This window comes from Opisthocomus hoazin, chromosome 1 (genome assembly GCF_030867145.1).
Source record: "Opisthocomus hoazin isolate bOpiHoa1 chromosome 1, bOpiHoa1.hap1, whole genome shotgun sequence".
In the NCBI taxonomy this organism is placed as follows: Eukaryota; Metazoa; Chordata; class Aves; order Opisthocomiformes; family Opisthocomidae; genus Opisthocomus; species Opisthocomus hoazin.
Genome location: NC_134414.1, coordinates 70249122 through 70273422, shown reverse-complemented (window position 1 = coordinate 70273422; position 24301 = coordinate 70249122). Strand labels below are relative to the sequence as shown.

General features: G+C 41.8%; 1 protein-coding gene across 4 annotated transcripts in view; it reads right to left on the bottom strand.

Annotated features, from left to right (window-relative positions):
* The window catches only part of NAXD (NAD(P)HX dehydratase), a 51780-nt gene that overhangs the window by 6630 nt on the left and 20849 nt on the right, over positions 1–24301 (bottom strand). For all 4 annotated transcript variants that reach the window (XM_075424780.1, XM_075424752.1, XM_075424770.1 and 1 more), the window contains 4 exons: positions 21554–21662; positions 7917–7967; positions 7732–7836; positions 7245–7365 (listed from right to left, as the gene is read on the bottom strand). In XM_075424780.1, the coding sequence (XP_075280895.1) occupies positions 7245–7365; positions 7732–7836; positions 7917–7967; positions 21554–21662 (386 nt within the window). The remainder of the gene's footprint in view (positions 1–7244; positions 7366–7731; positions 7837–7916; positions 7968–21553; positions 21663–24301) is intronic.

The window sequence follows — 24301 nt, the reverse complement described above, 5'->3', positions numbered from 1 at the left end:
CAGGAGGCAGGATGGAAATCCTCTGTTCAAAAGCTTTGGGGCCTTCTGACTGACAGCTAAGCGCAAGCCCCTGCTTATTAGCTGTGTGTCACCATCTGCCACTATTCTCTAGCCCCACAACCTTCCAGTCAGTTTTGAGCTGTACAGGAAAGCAAGATCTCCTCAAATCAGGCCAATTATAATACCCTGCTACAGAAGGAAAAAAAAAAGCCCTGGTCTTTTGTTTGTGTTTTTTTAAAAAGTCAGTCTCAAATATGCACAGACTACCTCACAGCCAAGAACAAAAGCAGACCTTTGTACTATGCACAGAGATGCTGGGAAACAAATCCACGCAATAGCTTCAAAGCAGCAGAACTACGGGAAATTCACTTGAATGAGGGGGGAAAGGTATAACACTCGGGCAATTCTTGCGCACAGGCTCAGCTCCTCAAAGAACACCTCAAAATAAAAGGATGATGCACATCACAACAGGCAATGGGAAAAGGAATGAAAAGCTCCCTTGAAGTACAGACACTGTTCAGAGCTTTTACGATAAAAGACTTCTAGAATCCCACACTACCATCAAGACCAACAGGCGTACTGCCAAACCCACGCAGGACAGTTTCTTCTCCTGGAACAACCAAAATGAAACTGCTGCCTTCCCACTCCCCCAACCCAATGCCCCCCACTAAATGCCCGCGATCCCCAGGCCAGCTCAAGCAGCTCTCTGAGGACCACGGGTGATGACGTCCTTGCATGCTGCACTGAGCAGTGACAACCAGTGGCAACGTTACAAGACCTCGATTAGACGGACCTGACTGAATAGTCAGCAACGATGCCGAGGGAGCAGGTAGCTCTACTCCCTAGAGAGCTGCAGAACGACGTATTTCCAAAGGGATGAAGTATTTTTCGGTCCATTGCTCAGGGAGGCTATACCACGCCCAGCTAGGGATGAACACGCACATCACAAAGCCTAGAAAAGGGGGTTCTTCATCTGGAACAGCTGAGGAGACCAAGACAACTGAATGCTGGACAAGAGGGAAACTGCAAAGACTGAAATCACCACAACGCGTCCACATTGAAAGGCAGCAACCCGAGCCACTGAAGGTCAATTAGTCTGACGCTAGTCCCGGTCAACTCAATGGAGAGGTTCATCTGTAGTTCAGCTGAGAGACCTGAAGAGCTAGAAGCACACAACTAACACCGGTCAAATCGGTTGCTGGGTCTGGGTCTCTTGTTTGGCTTTTAATAGGTCTGGGCAACCAAATCTGATGTCGTTATTTGACAGGGTGATGGGCACAAACTGAAGCACAGGAAGTTCCGTCTGAACATGAGGAAGAACTTCTTCCCTCTGAGGGTGACGGAGCACTGGAACAGGCTGCCCAGGGAGGTTGTGGAGTCTCCTTCTCTGGAGATATTCAAGACCCACCTGGACAAGGTCCTGTGCAGCCTGCTGTAGGTGACCCTGCTTCGGCAGGAGGGTTGGACTAGATGACCCACAGAGGTCCCTTCCAACCCCTACTATTCTGTGATTCTGTGAATCCAAAAAACAACTCAGTATAATTAATGAACTGTCTTTTAATGAAAGCTGACTTATGCCAAGCAGCTTTCTGGAAAAAAACAAACTTACTCCCTAGCACTTACCCATGGAGCATACATAAACTATCATAAGAAAAGCCTAGATGAAATAAAAATGTTATCGCTGAAGAAATCGCTGAATGAAGTATGGCAAGGGGATCTGCTGGAGTCAGAAGAACCACAGCCCTGTTCAGCAGTTTCAACACAATCTTAGCGATTAAACAGCACATAAATATTGCCAGAGCTGTACGCAGCAACTACAATACATCCCTCACATGCAGTCACCCAAATTTCTTCCATACTTAAGTCCACTGAAACAGTTTGTGCTGAAATAGGAGTGCAACAGAAACAAAAAAAATGAAGGCTGTCATGTTGACAGAGTATCAGAAAGTAGAAATTCAAGAGTTTTAGGTTCCACACAATTCAAAATTCTGTCCCAGACATCCTGCATAACTGTGGCCAAATCATTTAGTAGCTCTATTCTTAATATATTTCAGGCCAGAAAATAAGTTACCAGCACCCCCTGAAGATAACATAAACATTAGCATTTGGGAAAGCATTCAGACCATGGTATCGTGCTTAACTACACCATTGCCAGCAAGTTTTAAGCTGAAGGAACTCCCAGCCCAAACTGTGCTGGCAAATCAAAGCCCAGACTAATGACCCATTAATGGGTATAGTATGCTTAATTAAAAAAAACAAACAAAACCACACAACAGCCTGTTATGTAACTGAAAATAGCTGCCCTCTCTTTGAAGGGAAAAAATTTAGAATTCAGTAGTTTTGCTGAGATCAAGCACTACGAGTTAACTGGGAAGCATGAATTTTGATGTGGCTGTAGACAGGCAGCCCTACTTGCACCACGAACTCCTAGACACATTACAGTTAGAAACCCAAAGGCCCACGTAGTATAAAAAGTAATGTATGCCTGGGTGTTCTTGATTCGCAACATTCACGGTGGTGGGGAAAAAAAAACCCCAAAAAAACAGGGCTTCATTGTTGATGTTTTTGTCTAGAACACAGAATGTGAAATATGGGAGAGCTAAAGGTTAAACACGTAATACTGACAATGATCAAGAAGGCCACAAGCCTATGTGAAACATCACATGTACTGAGGCTGCAGACCTGGAGACAGTCTGGAGATTAAAATTTAATTCCTGTATCTCGGATGTCCTGAACAAGTTCTCTGCACTTGTTTTCCTCTTCGAAAGCAGGAGTACTACACCTGTCCTAATGTGCTCTGAGATCCGTGCGTGAAAAGTGCAACCATGCTGACTTCTGATATGATCCAACTGGATTAGGTCAGCTAACAGCAGCTACCCCACAGAACAACAAATACTCTCATTTAATTAGGAAGGTTTAAGATTTCCATTTTCTAAGCAAAATAATGTAGCTGTCAAGGATCATTTTGCTCCATCAAATGGAAGATTCGTGTTCAGACCATTATCAGATTTGAATAAAACCTTTTACCAATATACATCTCTGACCTGGCAGATATTCATACCAGTAAGAAATTTATCTTTTTCCTTTTGCAAGTTAGTTCACAAAAGTGCATAGCTGGAGATCATGGACTCCCAGAAACATGTCCCAGAATGCATACAGACAGGGAAACCAATATTAATGACCTGGGCTGGAGAAATCACTCAACTGATGTGGAAAATGTAAGTTGGCTTTTATATAAAGGGTGCTTATACTTTTATATTCCCTAATCACACTTTTAAAACTTAGCTAGGTCCTTGAGTGCGAGACACCAGGGAATTTAAGTTAAAAGAAAATAATCCACATTTTGCATTCCTTTCCTCGGCTAGGTGCAGCAGCCGGGGGTGGGGGGGGATGTGACGGCAGACAAGCAGTGCCAGGGACACAGCAGGCTGGGCCGTGGGCGCAGTGGAGGGCACAGTGGCCAGGAGTGACGACCTCCCCGTTTCCCTCGCCCTGCAGAAGCAGGACTGGAGACGAAGGTACTGCCTCTCAGTTAAAATCCTGGCAAAATTTGCTGGGCAGCTGGACACCACAAGAGCTTTTAGGTCAGTGAGCTAGGGACTAACAGGCACTGAACAGCTTCCTCTCCAGCTCTACAGGGAATGAATGGCTGAAATCAGAAGTACTGCTTGGGGATTTCTGGGAAGAGCTGGCTTTTCACCCCATATTCAGTACACAGTAATCCCTCTCAGATGCTTCTTAGTTTCTCTCCAGTTGTCCAGCTGCAGCTGTGGTCAAGAGAAGCAATGTTGGGCTACTGGCTCCAGCTAAAAGTAGTCACAAGCAGCAGCTGGTTACCCAGGATGTCTTCCCCTGCAAAAGGCAGACTAACACAGGTGCTGGGGAAAATACAGACAAAAACATCATTGTAACACTAAAAAACAAAAATCCAAATACTCACTTCAAGGACCTAACCAAATTTTAAATATGTCAGGAACCAAGACTGGTATAACCACACTTTATTATTGACCAGTTCTCCAAAGAATAATAAAAAGAAAACCTCAGAGAGCTGTGCCATAGTGAATAAAAGCTGACTTACCTTTTACCCACAGGCTGAGTACTCATTCCTACCCTGGTCAGTGATGGCACTGATATCACCTACCAAGAGCATGGTGAAGCTCATCTTTGTAGAGCAGGGAATCAACAACTGTAGACCAAGCTATAACGTGAAATTTCAAAAGGAAAGAGAAAAAGAGTATATAAAACTTAATTTAAAATCTTGGTGATTATGTTTACAGGGCAGTTGGCAGCTCATAACTGAAATGGAGACAAATTTTAGAAAAACCTCCTTTACAGTGGAGGACGGCTACCGATTTCAGAGAGGCCATGTACGTGATTCACTACTGATTTTAAGACCGTCAGGAAGCACCTGCATCATCTAATCTGATCTGTAGAAACAAACCTCAAAGGCATCCAGACACTTCACAGTCTGGCAATCTATCAAAGTTCTAGGTATGTTGCTGTCATAGCCGATTTCTTTGCCTGCTAATAAAATCTGCCTTACTTTTAATAAGAATTTATTAAGCTTTGGCTGCCAATCAGAATTCACTATGCAGTCTGCTTAGATTAGAGAGCTGTCTGCTGATGGTAATCCTTCACCAACACCTGTACTTCCCGCTCATTATCAAATCACCTGATAACCTTTTTTGTCTTCAACTAACAGAAGTAAATTGTCGACTGAATTTCCTACAGGCTCATGAATAAAAGAATTGTGACAATAACCACTACAGTCACTCTAAGCTATAAAGTATTCACCAAGCCAGCCTTCCCTGCTGCAAAATTCTGCATCCTCAGAAAGCCTTCCTTCCACAACAGCCAAGCACAGAACACTAAAGCTGCATTGTTAAGTTTGCAATTTCTGGTTTTCCTGGAGAGAGCACTGAGACTTGCTTCTTTTTTTTCTTTCTTTCTTCCAGAAAGCAGCCATGCAGTATATTCCCGAAGGAGAAAGTTTAAAACTGACCTATGGAAACTACAGTATCGGTGTGCTAAGCACATGAGCTCAAGGAGGAAATGCCTGAAAACAGGTACGGCTTAAGCACTACGGATGATGACATGAAAAATAAAAGGCAAGAGGAGTACACAGATCTTTTCAGAACATTCGATTGTGCTCAGAAGACATTGGCCTGATCCAATGATCTGGACTTCCCGCACACTGGAATCATGATGTATGTTGTCTTAGCTGAAAAAAAATGGCATCAGATCAAAAGAACAGACAGATGAAAAGAGAGGTTAAGAGCAAAAAACCTGGGAGAGAATTCAAGGTCAGTGACATGACAACATGTTCTGCGTTGTGGCACAGAGCAGACAGCAGAATCTCCTTTCTCAATGTAATTTTGCATTTGAGAAGCTTTTAAAAAATTGACCGACAGACTCCCAGACACAAAGAACATTCTTGTTAAAAGGAAGCTGAAGTCTATAGATTCTGCTTGCAAGCAACACAAACCCTAAAAAGTGTAACAGACATTATAACCTGTATTAAACTTGACAACTGCTTTGTTACAGCTCAGCAATGCTGCCTGTAATGCCTGTAATCCAGGAGAGAGAAAGCATCAGTCATAGAACCAAGGCAAGAACAACAAAGCAGTCTACAGCTGTCACTAAAAAAAATGCTATAAAGGCACAGAACTGTTTTTATTTCAAATCAAAAAGCCAGTTAACTAAGAGAAAAAAATATCAGAACACAACAAAGAACAAGGATGAGGGAGGGGAAATAAGAACAAGGAAAAGCCCCAAAAGCACACGGGACACACACCAAACTTGTGCCACATCCGAACATTCAAAATTGAAACTGGAAAGAGTTTCAGTTGTCTCCTGGTTTTCTGAGTCCTGCATGACCAGAGCCAATGGAGTCGGAGTGTCCCCTCTCTCCAGCAATGATGGGAGTACACTTATCTCAAGAATAACAGCTCAAAAGGAGAACAGAGATATATACTAGGTAATGTGCTCAGTCTAAAGTGCTCACCCAGTTTTCCCAACATTCATTAAAAAAGCAACAATCCTGCGTAAAAAGAACATTTTTGACATAAAAACAGAGAAAGAAGAGATACTACAGTGCTCTAAAGCTCTCTAGCTGGCATATCCTGGTTCCAGTTTATTTTATCCTCTGGCAGAGTTCACTGTCCCTTAAGCCCAGCCTGACTGTCCAAGGTTACAAATCAAGTCTGCTGTGGGTGCAAATACGACAGCAGACTTCATGCAGGGCGACTTGGGTACTACACGACTGACTAAAGCCCTTCATCACATCAGCATCACTATATTGCTTCCAGATCCCAGCTTGCTTCACAGCACTAATGGGGGTACGCGGGAAGTGGCTCTGCACAAACCAGTTGTCATATTACAGCTGTTTTTCTGTTATAAAAGACTCCCATAGCTCCCAATAATGAAAAATAGACTGTATATACAAAATGGTTCTGAAGCGGCATAAATATTTATCAGAGATTAGCATTTCAAGTTAATTAGAGGCAGAGCTGCTGCATGTTATGTATGTGAGATAAGACCACGTAGCCAAAATGCGACAAAGGCACTCATGAATTAATTTTATACTGATCACAGTAAATGATCAGTATAAAAAGTATCAGACAGGCAGCTAATTTTATTAGGTATACTTTAACCGTATTAGTAAGTGACTGTTTTAAAAAGTTGTAATGGCAATCTAGAGTTAATTTGGTTTGTTTCTTGCTTTTTTTTTTTTTAATTGTCAGGTATAATGTACAAGTCATATATGTACATGCTAATCTACAGTCCCACGGCAGACAGTATCAAGGAACTGAGCTGCTCATGAACCTCAAGACATCTTAATTTTTCAGACACACCAATATATGGTGAAACAACATTATTCCGCATTAATCTAGCCATGACATCCGCACTAGCATAGACCATCTCAGCTAAGTATTTCAAAACAGTTCACAGAGATCAAAAAATTAATTTCTCAATACCTGTGTAATGTAAAACCTAAGTTATAGCCATTTAAATGAGAAATAAAACCAGGAACTTTTTTCACCAAATGAATTAAGTTGCACTCTTAAAATATCAATTTACACAAGTCATCTAAAGGTGATCTGCAAAGACAGTCATCCCTCCCCCCTCAAAAATTCCAGGGAATACAGCCCACCAATCACTATATAGTCCAATCACTGGACTACAGCTGAAAGCAAACAAAGAAAAAAAAATTCACGTTGCTAAAAGCAAAAGGCTGCACTTACCTTTCTCTCCATCTGAAATAAGATCTCTTTCTCCCTTTTGAACAATTGTCAAATTCCCCATGGCTTGGCTGAGTCTTAATACACATCCATGATGATCACTACTGTCTACGGGGTCTCTAAGCTACAACACAAGAATTCCATACACAGTACATATTTTCCAACTAGAACAACATATTCTAGCACATGCTACTTCAGCATATGTATGGGGAGGGGGGGCTGGGGGAAGCGGCAGCATCAGTCTTTCCAGGTACTTTTTTCTATACCTACTGCAGTGCCAAAAAATGCATAAGAAAGGGTCGTCTTTAAAAAAAGAACTCTGTTTAAGAATATGCATTGCTGTGGCAATTACCCCATGAAACTGAAACTCAGAGAATGCTTCTCTCGCATATAAGAAACAGCACATAATGTTTAACCCAATAATAAGTTGTTTAAAGACTAAAAGACTAAACTTGCACATACTTAAATACCAGAAAGGAAAACAGCTCACCATGGCTTCATACAGCCTACTAAACTCCATATAGTTCGGAGTAAGAATAGCTCGCTGGTAGCCTTGAATAAGAGAAGGCTGCTGGGAAATGAGCCACAGTCCATCCTGCAAAAACGAAAAAGAACAACATTTACTGAATAGATTCTTAAATCTCAAACCACTGACTGGATCAAGAAAATACTTACAGCATCAATAATGATGGGAATTCCTTTCACTTTTGATTTTTCTATAATACCCTGCAAAAAATGCAGACAACTTTAAGATGCTTTTGCTAATTTGAATTTCGTAAGATCCAAAACAAATTCTTACCATAAATCTGATCATGTAAGTTGATATTAGTAAGAAAGATAGAAAAAAACCTGTTACATTCTGCAAACTAATGTAAGAAATTTTCCTATCAACTGGCAATTTTACAGTTACATTGTTCTCTCCCTGATTCAAGTATAAGCAGCGTCAACAGGGTTTCTGTAAGTGATGCCTTGGCGTTGATATACAAACAAGCAAACAATTCTCTTCCTGCTGCAGGAGGCATGCAATGCCAACTAAGTCGTACATTGTAAAAATACATCTCCAAATAATAATAATAAAAAAATCCAAATGAGTACTGCCATGACAGAAATCTGTAACTATAACACTAATTTTAGTTGCTTTTCTGATGACAGCCCCATTGGGGTGTTTGAATTTACTTATGAACACACACCCGAAGACAAGCAGTACAGAAAACATGTCATTCCACTCACAGCCCTGCAGGTTTTATACTTTCAACAGAAAACCAAGGCAGCCCACACAACAGACCACTTGCAAAAGTGTTTTTCAGCAAGCCGACCAACTGCCCTTGTTCTCTCTCCTAACCGAGCAGTGGCAACAACTGATATTCGAGCTTTTTTAATGAGCAATGGCTGACAGTCAAGTTTTTTTGAATGTTGGTCATTACCAACTTGTCTTTGAAGCTGGAGAGTTTATCTTTCTCCTGTATAAGAGAACAGAGGACGGCATCCATCCAAAAGTCTAATTATTTTTGAATGTTATTAAGCTCTTCAGAGTAGCTATCATACGGCACTGAGCTCCACAGGTTAGCAAGACATTATGTAAGGAGTAAGGGAGTAGTTTTTAATTCATGTTCAGAGTACTGAATGTATCTCTGTTCTTGTATTGTGCTCAGAATAAACACCGCCACCTTGTTTCCTGTAAATTATTAATTATGGCATATACATATCCTCACTACCTCCTTCCTACCCGATTCTGATTTTACTAACACCAGTAGAAATCTTCCTCTTCTATTTTTAAACGGATGACCAGAATTTAGCAGCGTGCTTCAACCCAACACTACTTTTGTTTGTTTGGGCACTGTTTGCACGTTGTAAGTGTGAGACTGAAACACCACCCACTGCTCCAAGCCTGAGGACTTGTCTCTACACACAGCTGCAGCTACACTGGAAGCCACTACAGAATAAAAACCTTCCCATGACAAACACACGCTTGCACAGCTCTTGGCACTGTGTGTCAGACTGCAAGGTGCCCACCCTTGCCACGATCCCAAGGGAACACCAAAAGTCTTCTCTTATATTCAGCTACTTAAATAATTTCGAACCAATCGCAAGTTTTACACAATTCATGTCATTCAGTTACTACTAATTATTCAAATTTATGAATAAGTATATTTAACAGCTGTGCCAGAATGGAATCTTAAAACATACCTAGAATTAGTCATGGCATACCAAAAGCCAGCAAGCCTCACTTTCAAAGCTTTTAAGATATTTATGAGACAGTCATTTCTTTATTTATTAATGTTAATCTGCACAGATGTGCACAGCTCAGTTTTCCTTCACAGAAGCTGTGCTGCTTCGCGCCTGCTGCGTTAAGTTCATTAACAACTAGGTTTAATTTGACCCACTTGGTTATAATAAAATAAGGCTGTGGGTCTGACAACCAGATTTATGATTTTTTTTTTTCCCCCTGTACAAATGAATGTTATACATCCAACAGTCCAATTATTTTCGAACCATACTAAGCTCTTCTGATTAGACATCATACGGCACTGAGCCCCAGAGGTTAAGCAAGATACTATGTAAGAAAGCATTCAGATCATCCTCCCCCAGCCTGTGAAGTTACAAATATCATTTACTGCAACCTTGTTTTCTAACCGGTTTTAATCAGAGTATTTTTGTACGTTAGCAGCTTCAAACTCCTTCAGTACACTTAAAATGATTACTGCTCCACTTCCCACTAACATGAATCACTAGTTTATTCTAGTAAGCCAGTCTTTCATGACACTTCATTTTTTCAAAGCAAAAAAGATTTCCCCAACAGAGTCCATAACGAAGTCCGAAGCAAGACACCAAATCTCTGAAGTCCTTATCCTTCCAAACTAGTCTCTTAAACTCATTATGAACAATCCATGGAAATAATTTTGCCAAAGTTCTGATGCTGAAACAGTTAAAGTTTGGCTGCTGCTGTTATTGTTTGGCCCCTTTTCATGTTTCCTCACAACTGTCATCTTGACTCCCGGTTAGAACTGCTATTTTTGTCTATACGTATATCTAACAACAGGCTAAATCAAAAATCCCAAAGATCCATTGTCCACCAAAAGAATGCAAGAAAAAAAAAAAAAAGGTGGAAGTTACAAAGCATGAAAGTATAGGCGCAGGTAAACAGCTTCTGGAAGGCTGGGTCACTGGTACACTCCAGAGAATAAGACATTTCTTCCTAATAACATTTTGTGTTCCTACCTCTCCAGCACGTCCTCCACAATCCTGAGACATTTGACCTCTGCTCCGAAGAGAAATCTCATCTTGCTAAGTAAAACCTACTGGCCAAACAACTTTTATTGTGTACCAAGTCCCTGAGGTATCAGTTTCTATTCTAACACACCAAGCAATCTTTGCTTTTTCTTTCTCTTCTTATAGAACAAATAAGCAGGGGATACAAAGTCCTTTGTCTTATTTAGAAAGCTCATTTTTGATTAAAAAAAAACCAAACAAAAACCTACCCTAATCACTTTCCTTTCCTCTTCCTTCCTTAAACCCAGACAGAAACTGCTGGAGACAGACAAGGAACCCCAGAGAGGAAGTTCTGGGGAGGAAGGGGGGGAAGAGGTAATCTGGCAATCGTAATAAAGCAGAAACAGAGATAAGAGAACCCCCACAAGACAACCACTGATTTGAAGGACACAACATTCACTGCAGAACCCCTGTTTCCTACTGTCTGTGGACAGGACCCATCTCACCTGCTGCCATTGCAAGCTCACATGGCTCACCACTGGAGAGCAATTCACCCTATCTGGCTTAGGCATCACATTTAGGGTGGGATGAATCACCAACAGACATACCTGTCTCTCCTCAGCTATCACAGAGGGAGCAGAAACACCTTACTGCTTTAGTTTTGGACACTGAGATTTAGGTGAGATGAAGCCCACTTTTAAATACTCTATTACTGCAGTTACTGGATAAAAAAACATATTTGTGCAAGAGGTCTTTACAGGAATAAGCGCAGCATCCACTGTGCAGAGTATTTTGTTCTTGGAAGCAAAAGTTAAGTTTTTCACTGAATCTGTACCTCCACATTTGGCATGGACTTTCCTGGTTTAACACTTCTAGCATACAGAAGAACCTTCACTGTTAATTGCACAATTAATACAGCTCAGCCTAACTCTACTTTCACACCAAAACCTATTTAACGGTTTCTTATAGGACTGTACGTATGAGCAGGAACCATCTGTTCACTTTTATCCTATGCAACAATTATTTATACGGGCAAAGACTTAGAAGAAAACATTGCCAATTAAAAACGCCAAGCAGTGTTACTAAGACAAGACTTGAAATCCAAACACCATCCCCACAAGTGAACAGCAACACATACAGGTATCAACGATAAACCCAAGACATCACCCCTTCCCTTCAAATGGCATTTTGAATATTAAGATTTTGGAGATTCTAGCTCCAAGATATCCCAGTGGGCTAGCTTTTTGTGCACAGAATATATTATACTACAACAGCGGTGGTTCAGCTTGGCGCAGACCAAGGCAGGAGCCCTTCCTTCACTCGATTCCTAAGCACTCGATGACATCCAGAAATGAGGGACTGGGCTCACAGAGCAACCTTGACACTAGTCATTAAGCAGAGAGGACAATGAGGAGGAGGAGAGAGTGACACGCTTCTGTCATCCAACCTCATGACCTACAGCCACGCTGGTTAGCTAAGATACCAAAGACTGCAATGCAGATCCTTCCTCTGTGATACTCACAGCCAGGCCCAAATTTCAGTTGTCTTAACTTTCAGGTAGAGAGTCCTAATAACAGGGGTTTGGGCAGTCTCTTGCTAGAGATATTCTGCTTTGCATGCTAAATACTTGGTGACTCTCCTAAAGAGGGATTCCACAGCCCACGACATTTGAATGAGAAAAGGGAAACGCCCTCCAGCCCACTGCGATTAAGATCAGCAATCATGATCTGTATTACAAGACTGCAGGACTCATGCTAGGACAAATCTGTAGCAAGAGCTTCCTCTCCTAATAATTGAATATCAAAGTTTAAGCTTCTACCCTAATTAAGCCAAAGAGAAAACGACCTGGGACTCACACATCCCATGAAGGTGCTGTGTGGGACAACCTCCCACACAGCTATCATTTGTTAGTGACACCAAATACTCAACATTTAGGAATGCCCAAAATAGTATTTCAGTGATTCCAGTTTTTGGTGGAGGTGGTTGAGGGGAGGAGAGCCAGAGGGGATAAAATTAACCTGAATCTACTCCCACTCTACTCTTGAAATACACAATTTCCTGAAAAATCTTCTTTTGGTGACTGGGTATCCAGGACTCGCATGCAAGCAACCTACTCAGTAAGAACTGAGAAAGAAGTTGCGTCACAGTAGAAACCAGCGCTCTATCTGGGTAAAGGTAACCCTTTCCTGTAACTGGGAAAATTTACAAAGTAAGGGCGAAGAATTCATGTGTTTTAATGAATTCTTTTATTATCATGGAAGCTATTCCTTGAAATGCAATGCATTTAGCTACACAATAACTGGTTTAGCTACACAATAACTTTGGCACTTTGGCATTCAGTGTTTGCAAAGGGAAGAATCAGGAAATTAGAGCCAGTGATTTTAATAAAAGATTGAATTTTAATGAAATAAACAGAAAACCACAACAGCAGCACATATAAAGCCACATCTATCCCACAACAGTAATTAATTTTCACTAAGGATGCATCACATTGTCATCTCTCTACCTTGCAAAGGAGAGATACTACAGGCAAATTTCCTTTACTGACACCTGCAACGAACACTGCATTTCCTAGGTCCCTTCAAGAGTCCTGTCTTTGCCTACTCTTGGCAAAATTCCTTACCCATGTGCTCAAAAAGAAGTTCAAGCTTCAGCATGCCATGATAACAGACAGCGTTGACCACAGTGACATCCTCACATTTTAGGCAGCAATATAACCTTGCCTTCAGCCCACCAAAAGTGCATTCTACTGCAATCTGCAAATACTAAGTATGTAATTCAATCTTCTGCCAGATGTTCCAAAGTAAAATTAAAATATCTTAGGAGAGCTGTTAAGCAAGTGAGGTCCTTTGAACAAAAGTTTGCACCCGTAAGGCTTAATCCGGTTAATAACTGGATTTCTGAAAGAGAGTAATATCTTCGCTTGTCCAAATGGGTCAGTGCCAGACCTCCTTGGCATCTGGGCAGTATGTGCCTTGCCAGGGAAGCACCGTGCCTGCATGCACACAGCTAAAACTCCCTTCAGCTGAGGCCTGCAGAGCAGGTCACCGCTATCCTATACTGTACCCTCCGGTGGGGTAATCAAAAGCCTGACCCTAGCCCAGGAGAGCTTGAAAGGCCCATTCTGTAAAACCTCACATACTGCCTTCTGGAATGCTGGTTACATTAAGGTGACTGATAACAGTTAGCTCCACTGCTCCCGTCCGTGCTACTGATCTGACAGCACTGGGTGACCTGGGCTCCTGGCTGGCTGAGCTGGAGCTGCCAGACTGAGGGCAGCACGAGCGACTAGCTGCTGGTTTGGGAGAGACACGCACACGTGCGTAACCTGGCACTGGTTAGGTCTCATACAACCTTAAATAATCAAAAAGGAGTGGCAGACCCTTTTACAAAGAACCCTCGACTGAAAGCTAGGATCAGAAACCACTGTTGAAACGCCAGCTATAATTGTTGTATTTTCCACATCGGTGCTGCTCTCACCCAATAATCCTGAATCCATGGTTTTGTCTGGAGCAGAGAGATAAAAGGGAAGGAACAGCCAGAGATTTCCCTGTAAATGCTGCAGCTGGAAGCACTTCTGCACACTCCCTCCCCAAGGTGCCCGGCAGGAACAAACAAGTTCAACCCCGACACGCTGCAAATCAATTCCTACAAGCAGGCACTGAAAACCCAAGGAAGCATTTCTACGTTCCTTGCTTCAAGCCTGGATAAATGCAGAGTTAGCAGGGACTCAGCTGCACAGAGGTCAGGATGCAGCTCTGTGGCAGAGATGCCTGGCAAACGCGCTTGGCGAGCAGAAGTTTGTCATCTCGTGCAGCTAGAGGTAGGCAAATATCCCAAGCTCAGGCTGTGCTCAGTGCTACAGCCAGGGTTGGCGGGGGGGGAGAAGCTTCCCTAAGTAGAATATATTTGATACAGGACGTTTTGAAAAACTTTAAAAGTGGAGTTTCACTGTTTGAGATTCTTGACATTGGAGCCATATTTTCTGTAACTTTTTTTATTTTTTATTTACGCACTGGGGGCAACGTAGTTAACTCTGAAACTTGCTTACATTAGTTTCCACAAAACCAATCCAAGAACACATCCTCCTTTCAAAACTCAGCAACGTCAATCAAAATCTCACTCTGTGGACAAGGTTTATATAAATCACCCTTAACTAGCCTAATTGCCTCAGTTTTACTTTATATATTCCTGTATGCATAAATATCACTAGCTCATTAATCACTCCACTAAGCTCTCAAACCTCACATAAGAAATGATTAACTACTGACTACCACTGATACTACTTGAATGAAGAGTCACATAATAGAGACAAATATCCTTTCTTTGAAACAAATAGCTTATTTATCTCACCGTTTATACTCCATTCAATTTAACTGGGTCTTTTGTCTTTTAACTGTAGTGCCACATGCTAGACCCTGTTTTCCAAAACAGATTTTTCAGGTGCACAGGAAAATACTTCATTTAAGCCAAGCAGAGTGTGATAAGGACTCTGAAGAGTGCCCCACTAGTCAGCAAGCTCATTAAATGCTTTGAGAAATGTTAAGAGCTGTTGTTACAACTAACAAAGCTGAAGATGCTGTAGATGGCAGCTATTCAAAACTGTTCCATTCTACATAAAATAGCATAAAAAAAGGGATGAGAATGATCCACTTGTAGATTCCCTCTTTGAATTCAAAGTAGATCACTTGCTGTCAAACTTGGAGGAAAACTACAGCTATCAGTTTCTTAATATCTGCCTCAATCATATGCTGAATTCTTACAGAAGTGACATAATTGGAAGTAATGCCTGAACATAAGAAACACAAGAATACCAAGCAAAAGCCTCTGAAATATCGTCCTAGTTATGCAAAAAACCCAGAGCACTCCATTATAGTTATCCCCCCCAAATTCACAATCAACCAGATTGAGAAGCTACATTTACACCCTTCCATCCCTATGCACATCCAAACCCAGTTTAAGCATTAATCCTGTTTACTTCAATCCATAGTAAAAAAACTAAATCAGAATAAAGGCACTGTATTTTCTTATGCTGTCTCATCCACTAAATACTTGCAGTCACAAAGCAAACTCTACAAGGTTTCCAATTTATGGTTGATTATGTTAATGTTAGATTTGACTTAAGATATGTTAGATTATGACTTGAAGATATTCATGGTCAGCTATTGGCATTTTGTCTTAAAATGAAACAAATAAATGTAAACTTAATATGAACTCTGGAATTTATCACTGCCAATTTCTTTTTAGGGTTTCTAGCTGAACAACGCTCAGAAGGAGCTGAAAAAACATCCAGTTCCAGCTTTTTCCTTACAAATACTTTGAAGTATCAAAACCAAGTTCATAGAATCATAGAATGGTAAGGGCTGGGAGCAACCTCATAGATCATCTAGTTCCAACCCCCCTGCCATGAGCAGGGACATCTTCCACTAGACCAGGTTGCTCAGAGCTTCATCCAACCTGGCCTTGAACACTGCCAGGGAGGGGGCATCTACAGCTTCTCTGGGCAACCTGTTCCAGTGTTTCACCACCCTCACAGTGAAGAAAGTTAAACAACAATATAATAATTCTGTACACAGAACGCAAATAAACATCCCACTTCACTGTGAATGACTTTCATCAAGATCCATTACATATATTAAAAAACACATTCTGCTTGCAAGCTGCATAAACCTGTATTTAAGGTCCTGTTAGCATATTTTCAAACACTGTTTTTCTAATCAAGATATTGCAAGGAAGCCACAGAATACTAATAGTTCTTAGCACAGGCAGCAATCATTCTCAGGGTAACCAACAGGCGCTCTCTGCCTAGAGCTGGTGTTCCCCAGCTTTACCCACACCAGTCCCACCACCACAGAGCAAGAACTGCACCCTGTCCCAGCAACTGCCTCGTCTTAGGTGAGGACACCCACAAATCCTGACTCTCATCGGGCTGTTTGAAAGCAATGAGGCTTGGCTGGTAAGAGAGCAGTTTTTCACTGGATACTACTTGTGGTATATGCATCAATCTCAGGGGCTGGGTGAGGGCTGAGAGAAACACAGTCCACACACACATTCTCGCAGCGGGTGCATGTACATGCCCTCTGGTTTCTGCCTCTGCAGCACCACAGGCACAAGATCCCATCTACCTGACCTCCTCCCAGCTGAGGGCTGAGAACAGCAAGTGGCGTGTCCTCACTGCCACGGCAGCTCCCTACGAGCTGCAGAATCCCCACAGCAGGAATCTCCAGAGGACAAACACAGGGTGGGAAGTAAATTCAGATGTGACACATACTGAAGAATGAAGTTTCTGTAAATAATCTTGTGCTAACTTGAGCCGACACGAGCAGCGATTCCAAAGAGTTAACACATCCTGCTGTTCATACCCACACGTGATGGTAGGTACCACAGACAACACTACTAATCTACCGACTGCAGCGTGAGCCTGGGATGCTTCTCACGTGTCTTATACTTGGCACAAACACAACCCGGGGTGCTGCTCAGGTACCAAGATGAAAATGCTTATCAATGCCCACAGAGGCAGATTTAGCTTTAACAACAGACTGCTATGACAACAAAATGTGGCTCTGTATTCTGTAGTCCTCTGAATCTTGCAAAAACTAGTGAAGTGTACTGAAGCACCCAGTCCCATTCTCATGATTTCTTAAGGCTGTGAAGTGTTGCCTAAATCCTGAAGGGCTTAAGGCTTCAAAGGGAGACATTAATCCAGCTAACCAAACACAAACACAGAAAGGCAGATACCTGAGTCAAGGTGGAACTGAGAATCCACCTGAAAGAAAATTTCAGATGGGCTCTCTCTGGGCACACTGGATGGAGGTGATCCACGACAACGGCCCACACCTCTCCCACCCTTTGCTAGATGTAAACTACAGCCAAGACATCGCCACACAACCTTAAGATGATGTCACTAGGGGTAGAATATGAGGTTTCTGAAGTTTATATCCCAACAGATTGCACAGATCTTTAAGTGCAAATGACTGGCTAAGGGTAGTGTTTGCAGGGTGAGGGGGCTGGAGGGGAGAGAAACAGAAACAGCAACGGGCAGAAATGGCAGCTAGGCAGGGCCTCAGCCAAAAGCAGAACCCAGGCTGGTATTCAGGACATTTTCTTGGAGTTAAAACAAAGACTGAGAATTGAGCAAGAGGAACAAGTACGCAGTTAGAAAACCCAGTTGATTTTACCACATAATCTGAGTTCCACAGAGCCATTCTTGCTATTAATCATTACCACTCTTACAGGAGGGAAGCAAGCACGCTCTGCTGAAAACACCAATCTAACTTTGCTGCTGCAAGACAAAACATGGCAAGACTGGAGTGGCAGAGTCCAGGATTTGGTGCTACCATTTCAGGGACAGAGGCAAGGAACCCAGTGACGATTCCAATGTCAAAGTCTTACTTCAGTTAAGGACAAGGCTCTTCATAACAATGAATGCTTTTCTCTACCTGATCCCAACCGTAACCACTATCCCACCAACATCTCCATATTAGTCCATTTGACCACAAAGCCCGTAAAGATCTGCCAAACTCAAAAGCAGAAAATTCGACAAGAAGATCACATTCATAAGCAAGAGGAGAAAGGAGATGACAGGAGGCTGGCAACTGATGCAGGACACAGCTAAGCCCATAACTGCCTCACTGCTGGCAGCAGCAGAATGCAGAACACCCTGGAGCATCAGGCAGCATCGGCTCTTCTCCCAGAGCACTATGCAAGGGGTACAATACTCTTCCCAAAGTCCTCTCAGGAGCTGCACTCATCACCCTGCAGGAGAGGAACCTGGTTCTCTCACAAACCTGAGGAACAGCTCTTGACATTAGAGGTGGGAATTCCGCTACTTCCAAACCTCAGGCTACAAGAAAAATCATATCACAGTAAGACCAGAAGTGCAAGCACCCCTGGAACGGATGAATGAAGAACGCTGTGGTGGGTAGATATGACAGGGACGTAATGTTGCTGCTGTGTGAAAAAAGAACACTCAACAGCTTTGGAAATACGCCGCTTCTAAGCATTGACAGAGGACAGTTGTAGGGACCTTGGCCTTGCTTCCACGTGGCAATTAAACTCTTTCTCAACAGAGTCCAAACCACCACCAGCAGCACACCAACTGAGATGAACTCGGGGAGGTAACCGTACTGTCATCTCTGGCCAGAATCAGTCACGGACACTGAAAGGGAAAAATAGATGGGCTGATGTTGCCTACAAGGAACCTGGCTGTGGTAGCTAAGCTCCACACCTGATGTGGTAACAGCATGTCGGAAGTTTGGAGCAGAATAGGGAGCAGAGGGGCTTCAATCTGTGCACTCCAGAGCTGAGAAGTGGAGCACCAATGTGGTTTTGTTCCTTTGTCTTGAAGAGAAATGGCTTGGACTGGTTATTTGCTCCGGAGTTGGACAGTCTAACAAGGCCATTACTAGGATTGCCAGATCTGCATGGGATCCAGCTGCACAGCTATTAGGACAGAACAAATGCTTTCTTCAGCAGAATTTTCTGAAGCTGCAGCTCCTGGTCCTGCAAACAAATGGCTAGAAAGTTATGACAGAGCATCAGCCCTCACCCAGGCAGCTGAGGAACAGCATGTGAGGGTTCTGGCACAGCCCCACACAAGTGGTGTATGAAAGAGGGATGCAACTTGCAGAGTGGCTTCTTGTAACAGGACTTGTAAATGGAATTACAGCAAAAAAGTAGTCAAAGAGTATCACTATGCTCTCAAGGAAAAAAAAAAGAAAACAAATAGAAATCAAAGGAAACTGATCACAAGGTGCTTCTTTTCCATCAGACTGTCTATAAAGGAGTTGAAATGCCACAGTGCACACACTGCAGGCATTAAGCATGAGGGAGGCAGGTGACACAGTAAAAATGCTGAGGAAGCAAAGTATTCTTTGGTCTGGAGAGAGTAAATGGACCATCTGGTCAACAAGTACCTGGGGCTATTCCCCAATAAAACACTGTCCATGGGCCGTATACCAGAAATTGGAGGTTACTGAATTAGTATCTTATTTTCTTAATGCTCAGAAGAGAGAAGCAGACCAAACACAACTGTTTGGACAAGCACATTCATTGGCAATGTGCTGGCACAATACTGACAAGAACTGACATAAGAACAGCATCAGAGAGTTGACAGAGCACTACGCCTCAGCACTTTAATGGGCCAGGAGAAGGAAGAGGGGCAGCTCTCTCCCATCGTCACTGCCACTCTGATACAAAACCCTGACCAGAAAGCAGACACTAGTCTACATCTCAGCCCCATATTCATGTGACAGCATGCTGAGGTTAGCTTAAAGGGAAAACAGAAAATTATATACCAAGCCAGCCTCCTATAAAAGTTTAAAATAGCAATGCTGTCATCGCTTGCTTTTTTTCTTGAAGGTGAAGAGTGATACAAAGCTTAAAATTCACTGTTGAAGCAAGAGGCAGACTCAGCCTTTCCCCAGCACAGAGAAGCACTTGTCTTCCTCAAGCAGGCAATCAGGATTCACTTGTCCCCAATTACATGTACTTATTAAAAGTTTTGGCCAAATAAAGAATTTAGATTATGATAGCTGGATTAAAAAAAACCAACACTGGGTAACTAATCAACACTTACATGATTACAGTGAAGACACAAAACTTGAGCTTTAATGTGACTTGAAATTGTTAAGGTCAGATCCACAGCTCATATGAACGTGGCCTGAGATTTTAGCACAAAGTAACTTCCAAATGCCTTGTCTTCATTGGTTGGGTTTGTTCCTTTAAGCTAGCTCACACAGGACAACCAGGCTGAAGTAGAAGCATGTTTGTAATTCACCAAGAAATCAAAATTATTGTTAGCAATGATGGAAGGGAAAATAAAAAAAAAATAAATCACGGAATCTTCCAGATATTTCTGTAATACATTGACAGTTATTTATAAAACCCAGATGGAATTCTGATATAAAAGCTTACATTAGATACCTTACATATTCTAAATGAATTCTTATTTTCTTTTGTGCAAAGTTTTCCTTTAGAAAAAAAATTGAAATTTAAAAAGCCAAATCATTGTTCAGTTTTTTTCTGAAAAAGAATACTGAAAAAATGTTTTCAAAAAAGAATAAAATCTCTGTTCAACTTTTTCACTCAGAATAGAATTTGATTTCTTGATCAGCTGTAATAAATTTATTTTTTCTTTCTTCCTGAATCCATGCTCTTCATTAGTTTTACACCTCTATATCACCAACCAAACATTTTTTGGAAGCAGAAGGAGAACTTCAGAAGGAAAGAGCTCCAACAGCAACTTTCTCTAACAAAGGCCTAGCAAAACCAATCTTCATAGCTCTCAAGGTATTCCCAACTACTCGGACAGCGTGGTCTCCAGCCTCTTGCCTCCCGTTTTGCAATTTCACCATGTAACTGTTAACATTTCTGTAAATCATATTAATTCCACTCCTTAGTACCACTGATTAATTCAGTAATACTTCTCAGGAAAAAAAAAATTAAATTGTACAAAATTAGATTGACATTAGACTGAAAGATACACTTTGAACATATAAAGATGTGTCGACAGTAATACAAGACATCAGCTGGAAGACACTGTAAGTACATATTATTTAGAGTACAGAACTATCTAAGCTCCTGTTTTCAGCTCTCCACTAAGGCTTGACAGAAAATAGAATTACCTCTTTATCCAGAGTAGAAATCTGGAACATTTTATAATTAAGAGTATTACTTCGTATCGCAAGAAGACACAGTCCCTATTCTTTGGTACGTCTCCTGATACAAGTTGTCAAACACGGTTCTGAAAATTAGGAACTCAAATTCACATTTATGTTCTTACAGTACAAGTGCTTTGCACATAAGAAAACACAGAGCCCTGTATCTAGAGACGCCAACATCTATTTCTTAATTAGTGACTTTCACAATAAAAACAAAAGCAAATCAAAACAACCATATGGGTGCCTAAAATTCAGACTGATGCTTACAGTTTAATAAGACAGACCATGACTGACAGTTGTAATTTTCAGCCAACAATATTTTATTAAATTTGTTATGTAGTAAACCTATCAAAAACACTTGTGCAATCATGTAAAAGATAGGAAATTGGTTAATAAAATTCAACATAAAGACACAGAATAAAATATCAATATACACATTACCTTAGCATTCTCAAGCAGAACTTCATCTCTACCCAAGCCCGGTCCTATGACAACTGAGTGCAGTCGTGGTAACCACTTTTCCACCTCATGGACAGCATTGGGACTATCACTAAATGGAATTGGGAAAAAAAAGACAAGTTTAAAAAGGCTTCATTGCAGTATTCTCAGAATCTGAGTTGAAGACGCAAGACAGAAAGAGAATATTTCCTATCCTGAGTGTCAGGCAATTTTATCCTCCAAACCACCAAAAATCTGTGACCCAGGAAATATGGAATAGTTGTCCAAATAGCTAAAATGAAACATTTATCTCGATTCATTCCTTAGGGGATACCACTTAAAAACGAGGAGGTAATTGCAAGTATCCACTATGGTTGTTACAGCGGGGAAAAATAAAACCCAAGGAGGAAACCAGCAATTCCTACAGGCTGTCACAATTCCCTATTTAATGTTTCTTTGCAGAGATTACACCTTGGAGAGAGATCCACCATTTCTCAGGTATATACCGCGCCTTGCTGGAAATGATGCAGTTATTTATTACCCTGCATGGCAAAATGGTATATCTATAGTTTCTTTTGTCAGTTGCTTAGTAAGCATTTGTTCCAAATGCATTATGGCCAAACTGTCCCCTTTCCCTTTCCTCAAAAGACAACAGGAGAACCAAGCTACTCAGTAAGGGTATTATCTGTTTTTAAAGCTTAAAATTTCTGTGGCGTTCAGGTTCTGTCTACGTTGGAAAAATTCTGAGAACATCCACTGCCAAATATAGCTGCCATAATACAGCATTCACCCGCTGACCAGAACTGTTTATTTTGTTCTGATCAGTTTTGTTGTGTAAATAGGTCAGAATATTTTGAAAGCACTGCCCAACAACGTCAGTTAATCCCTACTGACAGTACCCAGGGAAAATTTAGCCTCCCTCTCTCCCCACCGCTGACATAAGTGATGACAATAAATGAACATTTTAACTGAAGCACAGGGCAATAAAGCTCCCTATAAGCTAAGCAAGGAGGTATTACTTGATAGTATTACTCGGAATATTTTGAGCTTGCAATACTTCAGCAAAGCTCTGTTATTACAGCTGAAAGCCCTTGCATGTTTTTCATAGCCAACAGCTGTACTGAGGGACACACCGTTTGGGAACAAGTGTTTAGCTCGCGTCTGGCAGAATCAGCGAATTCCACAACGATTTCTGCAAGTGTCAGGCAGGAGCCCAAAGCTTTTGCAGCCGCACAGAGCAAGGCAGCTGGCTCAGGGCTGCAGGGATGCAGTGTCCCGTGCCTGGCCCCGGCCCCTCCGCCGGCAAGAGCTGCTCCAGAAACCCCCGGCTCCCCAAAGGCACCCTGTGCTGACACCACGGAACAGCTCTGCGGAACAAGGCTGCCGGGTGGGAGCAACGACCCGCTGCGAGGGCCATGGAGACAATGGACCACATCAGGACATCGGGGTCCCCAAAGCAGTTCCCCGCTTCGCAAGCTGCAGTTGAATTTTCAGTTGATTGATGCAGCTCCCTCCCTTCTCTCACTCACGAGGAAGCAGCAGTAGCTTCAGAATTGCCAAACAGCATGCGCTTTTTTTTTTTTTTTGTCCCTGTACAACCACCTATCAGTTTACCATGCAAATACAGGCTGGAAATAAAAATGATTCAAGAAATATTTAAAGCACTACTAAAAAAGCCGCTCTTTTATATGTGGCAGGTTGAACATGTGAAAACCTGTCTGTAAACCAAACTCAAATAAAATGTCACCATTTCTCAATGCAGACCACAAACTGAAGTTATCTCTAGAAGAGCAATACATATCTCAAATACACACACTTCTCAAATAAGCATCTCATGTCTACAGATCACATAGATACAAGATTACTGCTATACATATTAGGATGTTTGAATGGATTGGATTCAAAATACCTTTGGACAGTAGAAGCCAAATACATTAAATAACTGTTCCATCAAACATAAGCTAAGAATAGAGCCATAGGCAGTACCATAACTGCTCTGCTCTTCTACAACTACCTCCTGCAAACAATCTCAAAGTAGAAAGCTTGCCAATTTATTTATATTCAGGATTGAAATGCACAATTTTGTCTCCAACCCAACTGATAATGCACACTCTTCAAAACAAAGCCATCTCTTGGGAAATGAACAGCCCAACATTAAGCCACTCCTGCTCACTTTGCCTCCAGTAACAATAAAAACATACTGTAGAGCTTTTCACCTTCAAAGCATTTTACAAACATTACGTTCACGTAACTCCTTTGCAACTTCCCATCAAGAAGCAACCCAAGGCATGTGAAGGGCCAAGAGATTTAAAATGGTGATAATGACTATTACATTGCAAAATCAGCTATAAAAACATGCTGTAAAATAACTGATGGATTTTAATTCTTCATAAAGAAAGCAGAACAAATACTGACTCGGAGAAGCACCATGCCAACTTCACTTTTAAGACACTGGACACTCACAACAGCTGTGGTTATGCAGCTAAGGACGCCTTACAAATACTCCGTACCTACAGCTTCTCTGAAAGTGGAAGGGCTAGCGTGACATCTTCCAGTTTATCCCACATACAAAGTAGTAGCATTTTAAAGCTGATACGGTACAAATCATCAACACGTAACTTTCTTCAGGAAGGGGTGTCACCTTGAATGATACTGACCATGGGATTTCGCACAAGGACAGAAACTCTTCTGGCTCTTAACAGCTACCGTCTATACACAACATTTAAACACGCCCAGAAGAGTTCTCTGACA